Source organism: Maniola hyperantus, chromosome 14, assembly GCF_902806685.2.
Source record: "Maniola hyperantus chromosome 14, iAphHyp1.2, whole genome shotgun sequence".
NCBI lineage: Eukaryota > Metazoa > Arthropoda > Insecta > Lepidoptera > Nymphalidae > Maniola > Maniola hyperantus.
The window spans coordinates 5295368-5310216 of record NC_048549.1 but is presented as its reverse complement, the minus strand read 5'-3'; the positions used below and the strand labels follow the sequence as shown (position 1 = coordinate 5310216).

The window sequence follows — 14849 nt, the reverse complement described above, 5'->3', positions numbered from 1 at the left end:
TAGGCTACTTTTTTCCCAGAAAATTAAAGAGTTCCCACGGGATTTTTGAAAACCTCGCGGACGAAGTCGCGGGCATCATCTAGTTATATTATATTTTGGAGGGTACCTAGTCATTGTTTACAGACTCGAAGGTTATAAAACTAATTATTAGCCTTTCTCAAAATTAATTTAGATAAAGCGGTGTAAATTAAAACGGGAATAGAATACAAGTTCCGAGTCAGAGAACCCACCCTATCCCTAGATATAGAGCCTTGTGGTATGCGACAGACCGGTCTCACTGTACGAGTGGCATTCCATGCGCAAGTAGGGTTACCAGGGTTACACTAGAGCCCAGTGTATCTTTAGGGTTCCGTAGTAAAACAGGGAACCCTTATAGTTCGTCTATCCGTGTGTGTGTCACAACCATTTTAAAAATAAACTTTTATGAGCTGTAAAATGCTTCCCTGTCAACTTCTTATCTTTTTTCTTCAATTAGTTTAGTTAGCAAAGTTTTTATGAAAAAAAAGATGACGAAGAAGATTAATTTTAGGGGAAGAATCTTGAAGATAAAATAAACACAAAAATCTCGAAAAAATTGCCTACTTAGTGATACTTTGTTAAATATGTATTTAACAAAGTATTAAATTTGTTTTATTTTAAAATAATTAGGTTTCTTAGATAGTGTTTGAAAAATCTTAAGAAATAATTAGTATAGCTATGGGAACTGTATATTATGCGCGTCCTAACTCCTGAATCCTGATAGGTACGTGCTTGACCAGTTTTGTAACAACTTTCTAGTGCTGGCAGTGGTGAGCGGTGAGGTATAGAAGAAGAATTTTTTTTCTTTCGTCTGATGGGAGGCTTCGGCCGTAGCTAGTTACCAGTTACCACCCTGCCCTAGATAGAAAGCTACATTATTCCTGAGTGACATAGGCTAATCTGAGATCCCTACGAAAATTATAATAAGCTACCCGTGCGAACCCAGGTCGCTAGTACCTAATAATATTAGAAAACGAATTTACCTATAACTTCCTAACATGCTTTAATACCTATAACAGCAAAAGTCTATCGAGTTTGGGCTAGTTTGACTTGTTTTAATAATCCTTTGGTAAAAGCCGCAGCCATTATCTACTTACTTAGTAATTAATAACATCGAATAATTATTTAAAGCAATAGATACGAACGCACGCTGCATCAAAGTTCAACATTAATCTTTTACCGCTGGCGCTGGACCATGAGCGTATGTGTCTATATGCAGCACTTATTTAATCGAAATTTTTAATACCAGAGTCGTTTTACCTACCGCAATATATGAACCTGTATCTACTTAGTAATAATTATCCAACACTTAAGTATCAACAGAAAAATCGGTTAAATGTTTCGGACCTGCACAAGAAGGGTTCTGTAGCATTACTCGGAAAGAAATAACACTTTTTATTTTTTTATAATTTTCATTTCATTATCATTTTGAAAATCAAATACGTTCAAATTATTTATAATAATGATTTTTTTTTAAAGTTAACTTATTAATTTCGTCATATTTTTTTTACAAAGATTTTTTTAATAACTAAATAAAAAATAAACTTAATGATGATTGTAAGAAGAAACAAACTGACGAAAAATACATACACTGATGTTTATGCCGCCATCAGGCGCCCGCGCTATGACGACTCACGAGCTAGCAACAAGGAGTCGTACGGACAATATAAACACATTTTTGATAATATTAGTAAGTTAAATAAATCGTTAATGCTTTCGTTGTTTTGATAGATCACGTAGGTCAGTAGGTACATGGGCTAACCTACAGATACCTATAGTTCAATAATTAGGGTTCCGTACCTCAAAAGGAAAAAAGAACCGTTATAGGATTACTTTGTCGTCTGTCTGTCTGTCTGTCTGTCGGTCTGTCAAGAAACCTACAGGGTACTTCCCGTTGACCTAGAATAATGAAATTTGGCAGGTAGGTGGGTCTTATAGCTGGCTTTAGGGGAAAAATCTGAAAACCGTGAATTTGTGGTCACATCACACAAAAAATATTAAATTGTAGTCATAAACTAATAATTAGTATTTTCAATTTTCAAAGTAAGATGACTATATCAAGTGGGGTATCATAATATGAAAGGGCTTCACTTGTACATTCTAAAACAGATTTTTATTCTAGCATTTAAACCGCAGTCACAACCGCGGCACGTGCGCGAACGGACTCGCTTGAAAAAGGACCCCGTATGGGTTCGAAACTAGTCGGGCTAACGTCGACTAAACACTTGAGTACAGCGGAGACAGATATTATTTAGATTTTTATTCATTTTTAGGTATAATAGTTTTTGATTTATCATGCAAAATGTCGATAAAATACGATTGTAATACGGAACCCTCAGTACGCGAGTCTGACTCGCACTTGGCCGGTTTTTGAAGATATATGTTATGTATTGTAATTTGTAAGTCTGTAGGACTGTAAGCAACCCCGCATACAACTGAGTTATAGAGCTCGATTCTAGATAATACCGCAGTAATACCGTACATATCCTTTAGCACTAGACCTGAATTATATACCACGACCCCATAATGTACGAACTCGAGGCACCGATAAATGATGTCGTCTGAGATTTATGCACCATTTCTACCTCCCCGCGAGACCTCAAAAGCGGTATGGAACCTATTAAGTAGGTACTAGTGAAATGACCGCAATAATATCTATTTCCATATTCGTGTAGACTGTAGACTATAAATAAACACGCTATTGTAAATAGTTTGATATTAATTCCGTTTAAGTTAGGATTACGTACAGTACCCGTAGTACAAAATTTTACGTCTCACCAAACCAAACCAAATTCGAGAGTCGAAATACTTCCGCGTTACAGTAAACTGGATCTTAAAAGCTTTTTTTTAAAGCTCAAGTTTGGCTACACTTCTACAGCCAGCGCTCCAAGCGGAAACATTGCGAAATTAAAATCAGTGGCATTGAATATTTGACTTCAATTCAAGGCTGTTTAGGTCCATTTTACTGTAAAGCGGAAATATTTCGACTCTCGAATTTGGTTTCGTTTGGTGAGACGTAAAATCTTGTACTACGGGTACTGTAGGTAGGGATACATATTTTCCGGTTATAGGTATAACTACAAACCCTAATGCCACTAAAGCATCTACTTTATGAGGTGAGGGGTTTAATGTAGATTAAATTAGGTACTGTAAAACCTCAACGCCGAAGTCACGTTTCAAGTTTACTTGGTCCACAGGGCCGCTAGAAAATCTAGAAATCAACATTATGCAAGTGCTAAAATTTCATATGTTTACCATGATTTTACCAATTTTCCAAAAATAATTACATAACAGGTGAAGTATAAAACTACGAATTATTATTAACTCGTCTTATGAGCTACTAGATGACTACGACTTGGCTTTAGGTGATTTAAAAAAAAACTCGTGGGAACTCTTTAATTTTCCGGGATAAAATTTACGGAGTCTAGCTATTTCTGTATCAAATTTTGTCAAAACCAGTTAAACAGATGGGGTTCTAAAACTCGTGAAAGCTTCTTGATTTTCGGGGATAAAAAGGAATTTTATATGTCCGTTTCCAAAATGCAAGCTATTTCTGTTCCTTTGTCAGATAGGGATCTAAAAATCGCCTGAGAACTCTTTAATTTTCCGGCATAAAAGTGCCTATCTCCGTCTCCATCATAGAAGCTATCTCTGTACTAAACGTCAAAATACGCAAGGTAACAGACAGACGGACAGGATACACTTATGCGTATATACAATACTAAGTAAGTAGTATTGGATTAAACACTTGAAAGTTAATTTCAAAAGGAATTTGAATACTAATGGCCACAGGTCGACGCACTCGTAACAGACTTGTTTTCGGAGGGCGGGCGGCGCGCGCGCATCGTCAGTGACCTTCAGCGACATTAGCGAGAAATAGAAACGGTGTATAGCGTGGTATAATAGCTCCACGACATCACGTAGCCTACGACGTTCTTGTGGCATTAATGTTCTATTGTTTAACTGTTTATTATACATTTATAGGCTCTCACTAATAAAAATGCCTTACAATTTAGCCATGTCGCCTGAATCATAAAATTTATACACGTTAAAATTAATGTTTGACAAAAATGTATTTAAGTCATGAGTTTAATTATTATAAATTGTTGCGTAAATTTTTATTGGTAAGATTGATAATAATTTAATAGTAATTTTGTTGACAAAAGGGCTGGCTCATTTTTTGCGCAACGCATCAGCCTGGCTGTCCAGCGCGGGCATGATTTTTATTGTATAGTAATTAGATAAGGCTAGCTATACGTTTTATTGTAATATTTTCACATAAAAAAAATTATAGTTAAGAATAAAATGTTTTAATAGTTACAAATAATACTTAGTAGATTATTAGATATATCTATGTACTTTTTCAATACAAAAATATCATGATCTATAAAGTGCGACCAACTTATCTTTCAGCGGTGTCTATCATTCAGTGTTGAGCTCTCGCACGATGTTTTCCTTCACCGTTAAAGCAACAATTCCGTAAAGTTCGAAGTGCGTGCCCGGAATCGAATCCAGGTCCCCCGAGGCCGACGTCTTTAACTACTAGACTATCACAGCTTTTTAGCGTTCCGTGCCGAAAAAGGATCCCTTAAGGATCACTTCGTTGTCTATCTGTCTGTCGTGTCTGTCAAGAAACCTATAGGGTACTTACTTCCCGTTGACCTAGAATCATGAAATTAGGCAGGTAGGTAGGTCTTCTAGCACACGTAAGCCGTAAGGGGGGAAATCCGAAAACAGTGAATTTGTGGTTACATCACAAAAAAAAGTGTTCATGAACAAGTAATTAGTAATTTCAACTTTCAAAGTAAGATTAATTTACCTATTAAGTGGGTTACATATGAAAGGGCTTTACCTGTTACGTTCTAAAACAGATTTTTATTTATTTTATGCATAATAGTTTTTGATTTATCGTGCAAAAAATACGACTGTAGTACGGAACATTCTGGTGTGCGAGTCTGACTCGCACTTGGCTGGTTTTTATTTTTGGAAAGAAATAGTTGCAAAGAAAATTATGTTTATAGGTCGGAGCGGGCGTTCTAAATACCTATTGTATTCGTAGAAATTACGAGGCACCACCCACAGTAGCATGTGATGTGACGCGACGCAACGCAGCGTGACGAGCACGCAGCGTGACCGCGTCACACACACAAACACACCCAGGAACAACAATAGCCAAAACGTCAATCCTACAACGCGACGCGCACGGATGCAGTGAAGGTACCTCGATCTCGATGCAATGCTCAATGCTCTTCTTGTTTTATATCACTTCGAAAAAAATTAAATCGCAACTAGCTGAGAGACTTGAAATAACAAATAAAATAGGTAATAGGTAAGAATGAAGCTCAGAGACTTGCGAATAAGATAAGTAATAGGTAAGAATATAAGAAGCTCAGAGACTTGAAATAACGAATAAGATAGGTAATAATAGGTAAGAATATAAGAAGCTCAGAGAGTTGGAATAACGAATAAGATAGGTATACAAGCTGTACAAGTTAAAACATATGTATAAGTACACCATAGGTCGAGGTGGCAATCGGGGTGGGAACGGGCGCACACCCGAAGAGCCCCCGCGCTAACATGGTGCGGGCGAGCGCGGGTGACGTGCAGGTGGGCGGGGTCCCCTCGCCTCATACCCCGAGTGCCTCAGGAGTCAGGACGAACGAATAAAAATTCATTACTTTGTGATTTTCGTAAAAAGACCTGTCGAGAATTCATGATAAAAACTGATGCAGGATTTTAATTTGCAGCTACTAGAATTTCAGTCTGTTCTTTCAAGAGGAATCATTATTATAATATTTACTCCAGGATATGTATTAATTTATACAAATTCCACGTGTGTCTAGATGTTTATCTATTTTATTGTTGACATTATAATATTATTGATGCCTAATTACTCGACATAAGAATCATAAGGCGTACCGTATTAATTAACCTACATGCCCTGCTCTTTTTAAGTACATTTCTTCCGTAGACGCGTAATGATATTACTTACGATAAACATATGACATTAGATAAAACCTATTAATTAACCGAATGGACTAAGAGCCAGTGCGTGCCAGACCTTCGTTATTTTATAAAAGCTGAAAGTTTCTTTGCGTATTATCCCCAGCAGAACACAGGCAGGACGTTTGTTTGGATCATAGTGGAATTGGGAGATAACAGGTAATAAATGTGTAAAAATCTTTCGTCAAAGCAAACCGTACCGGCAAAGCCGTGCCGCCATGCGATTTAGCGTTCCGGTACGGTACCGTGTGGAAACCAAAGGGGCATATACCCCTTCCAGGTTAGACTGCATCATCACTTACCACCAGGTGAGATTGCAGACAACTTTTATCTGAATAAAAAAGAAATAAAAAGGCTAATCATTTCAGAACCCAGTCGGTTCAGAAACCATTGGTACCTACTTACTCTGTGGTGAAAATAAACAAATTAGCTAAAGCAAATATTGCGAGAGCTAAAAATAATATTTAAAAAAAAACATCGGCGCCAAAGAATATAATATTTTGCGCATTCCAGTTGGGGACATGTTTATTGGCCTGATAACCTTTCATGTCCCGTACGTGTATCTTGGAATGAGCCCTCACTAATTAAGCGATTGCAGTTCTGTATTTACGTGTCTGTTAGGGTTAAACAAGACTAAAATTTCTTTGAATCACTTCGTCTAGTCTAGGAAAAACTACAGTCAAGTGCCAGTCGCATCGTACACGAAGGCTTCCGCATGAAAGTGTCTCTGTCTGTCTGTCTGCTAGCTTTTCACGGCCTAACTGTTCAACCGATTTTGATGAAATTTGGTACAGAGGTAGCTTACATTCCGGGGACGGACATAGGCTACTTTTTATTTTTATATGATTTATATAAAATCAAAGGGTTCTCACGGGCTACTTACCGGCCCATCCGTTTAACTAATTTGTAAGACTACAAAGGTAGCTGGCATCCCGGAAATTGATATAGGCAACTTTAATCCCGGAAAATTAATGTTCCCATGGGATTTTAAAAACCTAAATCCATTCAGATGAAGTTGCAGGCATCGTCTAGTAGCAAATAAATGAGGCATGCGATTAATGGCATAATCTCAAGACATCTTGTTAGAGAATAGCGTGAAATCCTTGATAGTAAGTAATAGTACCTAATACAAACTCTTGCACTCTTGCATGACCATTTTTAGTAATTACTATCGTAATTGTTTACCTTCAAGACCGTAAAGGAACCGTCAGGGAAAGGTTTACATTAAATTTCAAATCTTCCAATCACACAAGACTGAATTTTGGAATTTCCATTCGAAATTGTTATCTCTTAGTAAAAATCCACATGGTCTAATAAGGCTCTTATAGCGCTAAAAGAATTTACCTCACCACATCGTCCGAGTAAAGTAAAAGCGATAACTGATAACCCTAAAACCCAGTAGGAGCTAAACTACGAGTAAGTATATTATATTTTCTCCGGCAATAACAAGACTATCTGTATACCTACGGGACAATAATAAAATGAAATCCAATGTTAGAACGCTCGGATCAGGTCGGGTTAAATACATAAATTGGAGCATGTCACATTTATTGTTTCAAGCTCCTTTTTAGGGTTCCGTAGTAAACAAGGAACCCTTATAGTTTCGCCATGTCCGTCCGTCTGTCTGTCCGTCCGTCCGTCCGTCCTCGGTTAATCTCAGAGACTATTAGTGCTAGAAATCTGTAATTTGGCATGGGTATAAATATTAATCACGCCGACAAAGTGGTGAAATAAAATTTTGATAAATACTTTTTTTAGGGTAGCTCCCCTACATGTAAAGTGGGGATGAACTTTTTTTTCTCATAGTGTGGGATATCGTTTAATAGGACTTTTAAAAATACTGTGGGTCTGGGAACATCATTTTTTAATTACTAGATCCGTTTGTAAAATATGATGTTTTAAAATGTTAATTTTTATTAGAGTCAAGTGGGTGTCCCCCCCCCCCCCCCTGGAACGGGAAAAAATTTACAGCAGTAGTATATATAATCAATTTTATAGGAAAACTATCATGGCTAAGTAGGGTTCACAGGTTAAGGAGTTATATCTGTTTTTCGAGGATTGTGACTACGGAACCCTACACTGCGCGTGGCCCGCCACGCACTTGGCCGGTTTTTGCTTATTAAATATCGTCTTCCGACTCAAGAGCGAGAGATGGATGGAGAAACAAAATTCTAAATGTATGTAAGCCCAGTATGGGAGTTCATTGGCGAATGAGCGGTAAAAAGTAGGTATTTGTACTAGGTATGTTAAATGTACCTATTAACTAAATTTTGTTTACGGCTTTATTGCCCTCAAATGAAGCTAAGTACCTACCCTAAGTAGTGACTTCATTTCGCCTTCAGTGAAATTTTTTTTTAAATATTACGCCTTTGGTATATATAGATACTTTGCGTGAGTATGAATAATTTAAAATAAGTAATAGTTTAAGTAAGTACAGTAATTTAAATAAATATATAGGAGGATAGGTTACCCTCGTTACTCTCGGTGCGGGCATTGCACGTGACTATGTTACGTCTTATTAGTTTATTATTTAATAGCAGTGATTAAATTAAAGTTATACTTATTTATTTAATTATGTTTACCAGATAGAAAGGCTAATAATGTCAATGTTTTGAAAGCTACTGCTTACTAATGATATCACCATTAATTAATATTCTTTTAGGACAGTAAGTCGTATCATGATATACATATTGTTTTGTTGTCACTAGCTTTTGTCCGCGACTTCGTCCGTGATAAATATAATATAATTTATAGCCTATTTTTTTTTTTTTTTTTACAAGTCGAAAATTTACAATAAAACTTAAAGCTAGCCTTATCTAATTACTATATAAATCATGACCGCGTGGAATGGTGCCAAGAATACTGGCTGCATTTCCGCGCTGGACAGCCAGGCTGATCCGTTGCGCAAAAAATGAGCCAGCCCTTCTGTCACCAGATGAGGCTATTAAAAAAAATTTAGCACTAAGACTCCATGGCCCCAGGGTCTCCACGGCAAACGGCACAAAAATGTAACTCTCTATAAGAGAGGCATACTTGCGCCGCTTGCCTTTTTCAGCTGTTTCTGCTGCGGCTCCCGGTCTTGATGCTGTCTTCCTGATATGACACGGGGCCAATGTGTCAACGCAAGTTGCGTCCCACATTAGCGCCCGTCCCCGTTCCCAGGGAACCAGCGTCAATCCATCAGGTCTCTTGCCATCATCCCGACGTTACGTTTACGCCTATCTTACGTTTGGATAAAGTTGTTTTTTAATGGTTAAAGAATTATTAAAATCGGTTCGGTAGTTTCAGAGTTTATCAATAACAAACAAACAAATCTTTTCTCTTTCATGTTTATCTCCACAGCAAGGAACGAGTTCGTTAAAAATTTAATAAAAAAATTAACGAAGGATAATAGTATTTAAATAAATATATTGTTGAATTTTGGACAATTATTAAAACAGTCGATTTTATTAGAGTTGTCTAAAGATTGTATGATTTTTGTTATAGGTACCTAGGCATTCATTTTATCATTCAGAGCAACAGGTACATATCTATATATACCTTGTATAAAGATTTTCTTAAACGTTTCTCCTAATAATATGCCGTTTTAATTCATAAATCATAAGATAATAATAATTAATTATTGTACATTACAGGTTACATCATATTATTATCTTATTAAATTACATAGGTTAACTAAAAAACAAAAACAAGAAAAGTCCCTTACCCGCAAATCCATTTCATTATAAACACTAAACAAGCATGCTGTCACTAACAGTAATTGTCAATAATTATAAACAAAACAAATCTGTTCAGAAATCAGACGTGATAAAATATCGCACGTGAGATGTTCACCTCGGGAATATTCGCTTTAGACTGCTGGTCCCGTCTCCCGCGCGTAGGCACCGATCCAGAACAAATTAAGATAGGTTCTGCTGTACATAATAAACACATGCACTTATTGTATACACACAATATGTATTAATGTAAGCCTCAGTGCATAAGAGTGAGCTTGATAAGTAACGTCTGGCAATTGTCCTGCAATTATGTCGATCCTGGAACAACCTATAGGTAGGTACGTGCTACATACAACAACAAGCTCTTATTCTTGAATTTGAAACACAGTTATGTAAAATTGTACCTATACTTACCTTAGTATTTATAGTTTTAATATTTAAGTGGGTATAGAACTTTTCTACTTCAGATTCAGATTAATTAATAAATAAATAAAATTATTCAATTAAACTTTTACAAGTATTTTGAATCGTCAGATGCATCTACCAATGGTTCGGAATGCCTTTATATGGCCTGTAATAAGCTAGGTATGGTGAATAATTTTCACGGAGTCGCTCTTTATACTTATAGGAATTAGGCTACCTATATAACTACTGAGTTTCTTCCTGGCTACAATGCTCAATAGACTCTGCCTTACAAACCGAATAGTTCTTTATAGTATAAGTATAGGCGTAGTCTAATTTTTGAAGAATTAAAGCAAAACAACTACTATACATAACATATACAACTAACATCATCACATAATCCAAATAATATATAACCATAACCATAAGCTATCCATCCATATCCATTTTAATGCCTTAGGGAATTTTTCAAGCGAAAGCCTTCGAACAAGAATAGGCTGATTCAACATGTGCTAAGTGTTATCAGTAAATCTCTTATGGACTTCATAATATTATTATGTTAGTAACATACTTGTTTATTATTAATTAAACTCTAACACTGGCATGTGATCAGAATGTGCACAGCAATTGTTTTTATTAGGCAATAAGTATTACCTATTAATTAATATTATATGAACAAATTATATAATAATTTTAGCCGACAGCTTTGCCCGCGCGATTGTCGGGTCAAGTTGTGGATTTCAGCCCGCCGCGCCGCGCCGCCTCTATTTTAAGTGAAGGTAGTATTTTAGTATTTTGAACCATTTAATACCTACTGCAAAAAGGCGAATGCCCACATTTTTTTAAAACCTACTAAGATATGAATACCTACGTCAAATGAAAGATTAACTTATAATGATAAAATAATAGTATCATTTTATGCTGAAATTCACCATCACACCAAATAAATTAAATACCCGCCCATCAAGCGTTTAGTGCACACCTTACGTTCATAATATTATTTTTTGGTCTGTAGCGTCTTGCGAACACCCGGGTGTACCTACAAAACAAAACGCGCTCATTGGATGCTCAAATTGCAAAAAAATTGCAAAGTCTGTTTATAAAAGATTAAAAAGTATGCAAATAATTACTTGAAAATGATAAAAATAATAAATTAATCTTTTCCAGTAGGTACAATGATTGGCATTCAAAGACTTTTAATATTATATACTGTTCGCATTACTTTGACCTTTTATTTACTTAATATAATTATTCTATTAAGTGCACATAAAGATTGTACTATCACTTAAGTATTAATAAAAGTATAAATCCTTGGAAAAATATTTATTATTTCAAAGAACCTACCTACCCAACTACAGTGGGAACAGACTACAGAGAGCAAGTCAGCTCTCTCCCCTTATCGCCACGGGGTTAATGATTTTGCATGGAAAACTACTGCAGTGCCTCATTATATGAAACACTGAGTCATTGTGTTATAAATAGAAATGCATTATTATGTGTAGGTACAATGTATAATAGGAACTTAGAAATGCATTATGCAAAAATTCACTAAGGATTCAGGAACAAGAATTACTCTGAATCTTTTTTGCCGCGAGTTAAGCAACCTAATTTTCAGGCAGTCAGTCAGTCGACTGAAGAATTCAGGCCAAAAATTACTCTCAATCTATTCTGTCGCGATACACAACCTTATTTTCAGGTAGGCTGTTCAAATGTGCAACATTATAAGTCGTATTTGTGTTTTTTAACCGTTTATGTAGGTGGACAAGGGCCTACTTTGACTTTGCTCAGACTTTGTGTAGAGTGAAAGTCTCATTTTAATTGTGTCTAAGTCCAGAAAGTCAAAGTAGACTTTATAGATCATGGTCTTAGACCCTGGAAGGTATTATTAAGTATTTTGTTCTTAGACTCAGTTGTTCATACCCTACGCCGACGAGGATGAAATGTGCAAACTAGCGAAGGTTTGTACTTAATACGTAATTATTATTTTCCTAGCTGATAATGAACTCAACAACTTCTCAACGAAATCCACGAAAATCTCGTTGGAAAATTACTACATCTCTCGTCTCGTGTTTAAAACATGTCGCAGAATATAAATATGCAAGATGCTCTGTGTGGGCGGGATCGGCGAAAAATTGGCACGCGGATAAAAGTTTGTATACAAACCCAGCTCGGGTGCATCTAAACTTGTCTTGACACCATTGGGATTTGAGGGGCATACGGATTTAAAGCAACCATATTATCACATAAAATATTATAGACACTTGATAGTGATATTATGTAGGTAAGTATTAAGTCCTAATACGCGTGGCCGCCATTTTAGTGACGTCAGCACTAGACTGAAGTTTCGATCTGATGGTATATTTTTATTTCGGCTGACGTCAAAATGACTTCATTTCGATGTTAATGAGACATGGTTCTGTTAAAAGTTTTCATAAAACTTACATAGTACCTACTAACCTGACAGTACAACCTTTGTAAAGAAAAATAAATTGTAAAAAACGGTTCTTTGACAGAGTTATGGAGAAAAATCTATTTAAAAAAATTATCCTGTATCCCTAAGAATCCCTATTTTTTTTCGAGATAAAATCTACCGATAAAATCTATTATTGATATCCATAATACTTTGTACATAATTGAATTAATTGAAATTACTTACCCTAAGTATATGTTAACCCGGACTATCAGCTACCACTGTACCTACATTAAAATCAGTTCAGTAGCTTTCGCGTGATATGTCCGATAATAACTGTTTCCTCTAATTAAAATCTTCAAACTACATATAATGTAAGTACAGAAATCGTCCAGTTACAATAGATTATTCGCATGAATTTCTAAAGTCAGTTTTCACAGCCAAACCACCCAATTCTATCAAAATACTAAAAGGTAAACTAATTTCCAGAACTTGATACGGGTATGGATTATGATCAACCCACCGCGGCCGCCGGCCGGCTCACTGCTGAGCATGGGTCTCCTCTCAAGAAGGGTTTGGCCATAGTCCACCACGCTGGCCAATTGCGGATTGGCAGATTTCACATACCAATGAGAGCATTATGTAGAACTCTCACGCATGCGGATTTCCTCACGATGTTTTCCTTCACCGTTACGGTACCTATACTTTATTTAACTACATACATTTCTATACTTACTACTTATTAGTTTAACTATTATTAGCAAAAATACTGATACTACAATGGGAACATTCTGCTATCTATTATTAGAAAACATTTAAATAAATAATAGTGCGCGCTACGTCTACAAGTGTGACTAAACAAATACAAGAACGTGACTGCAATGAATTGCAATCTGCTCGGGCACAATTTTGCATTAAATTTCTTGATACTACTGCTTCTGTTGAACAATACATCTACTTACCTATTTCTAAGTTACAGAATATACCTACGTACCGACTAAACTACTAAATACTAAATCACTAAAACGACAAAATGAGGCAAATTGTTATTGGTATATGATTGTGTTTAGGCAGTATAACAATAATGGTAAGTTTTTGCTAGCGTTCTGGTTACAACTTGTAGATACTTTTTTGGAACAAATCTATATTGAAAAGTTAGGGTAAATTTTTTTCAGTAAAACCCACTTGGGTTTTAATGAAAAAAGTTTAATGTAGTGGTGGCGCATCTTCAAGCCTGTACCAATATTAAATAACAACTAGCACCCTTCAAGAATCCACCTAAAGCTAATTAATTACATTACATTTTTTTTTTATAAAGAATATTAGCCATGTTAAATGACTAACATTCCCCTTTCCTCTCCAACTAAGCGTCAAGCTTGTGCTAGGAGTAGGTACGACAATAGTGCAACGGGCGGGGTTTGAACCGTCGACCTTTCGGTTTTCAGTCCACTCCTATACCGGTTGAGCTATTGAGGCTCAGTTAGTTTAGTTAGTCTAGAATTAGTAGCATACATACAACAAAATATGGATATAGTTACCTATGAGCTCGTATTTACCCATTTTAATACAATAGTAGGGGAGCCCAATAGGCTAAATATGGATTTAGTCGAGCCTCATGGGGACTTATTGGATTGTGAAAATAAGGTGCTAAAATAAATAAAGGTTATATGATGTAACCCTTAAATATATACATAATACACAAAGAAATACTCGAGCGCGTCAGATATTGAGACGGGATATTAAGTGAATCCTCAAGTAGCTCCCAAAATATTAAAAAAACTTACGATTTATACGCAACCAAAAGTCATGGCCGAATGAATGAAACTGCGACTCTCCCATTTCTCCATTTCCTTATCTCACGCTCAAATTGTCAAATTAATGAAAAGCACACTTTTCTACATCTAATTAACTTACCTTGTCTTAATTTGACGCACTCGAGTAAATCCTAAAATCCCCTCTTGGGCTCCCCTACCACAATTTAACATTTGTTGTTCTAAGATATTTGTATTACCTATCGTTTAAAAATAGACATCCTTCAAGTTAATTTTAATGAATCGTACGTTTGCGTTTACTTAGCGCATGTAAATGCAAATTCGATGTAAGTTGTAAGTGCTTGCACAGGCTGCGGTCTGGCCTGCTTTTGCTTTTACCCGTGCTCGGCTTGTGAACTTGCCGGCGACGACATGAACACACGAACCGTCTTTTTCGCGAGTCAATATTCAAACAACGGGACAGCCCCCCTAGCATGGGCAGGAGACAAAAATTTTATCCCCCAATTATATCCACTGACGAGGGATAAA

The 14849-nt window shown here is 36.2% G+C and overlaps 1 protein-coding gene across 5 annotated transcripts in view; it reads right to left on the bottom strand.

Annotated features, from left to right (window-relative positions):
- Window positions 1-14849, bottom strand: part of Gbs-76A (Glycogen binding subunit 76A) — a 53065-nt gene that overhangs the window by 29601 nt on the left and 8615 nt on the right. Inside the window, exon 1 of one of the 5 annotated variants that reach the window (XM_069502912.1) lies at window positions 9728-9882. The exons of 3 other annotated variants lie outside the window; for them this stretch is intronic. In XM_069502912.1, coding sequence (XP_069359013.1) covers window positions 9728-9739 — 12 coding nt within the window. In that variant the 5' untranslated portion in view covers window positions 9740-9882. Of the gene's footprint in view, window positions 1-9727; window positions 9883-14849 lie in introns of those variants that run through there. One more of the 5 variants, XM_069502915.1, reaches the window with a different exon arrangement.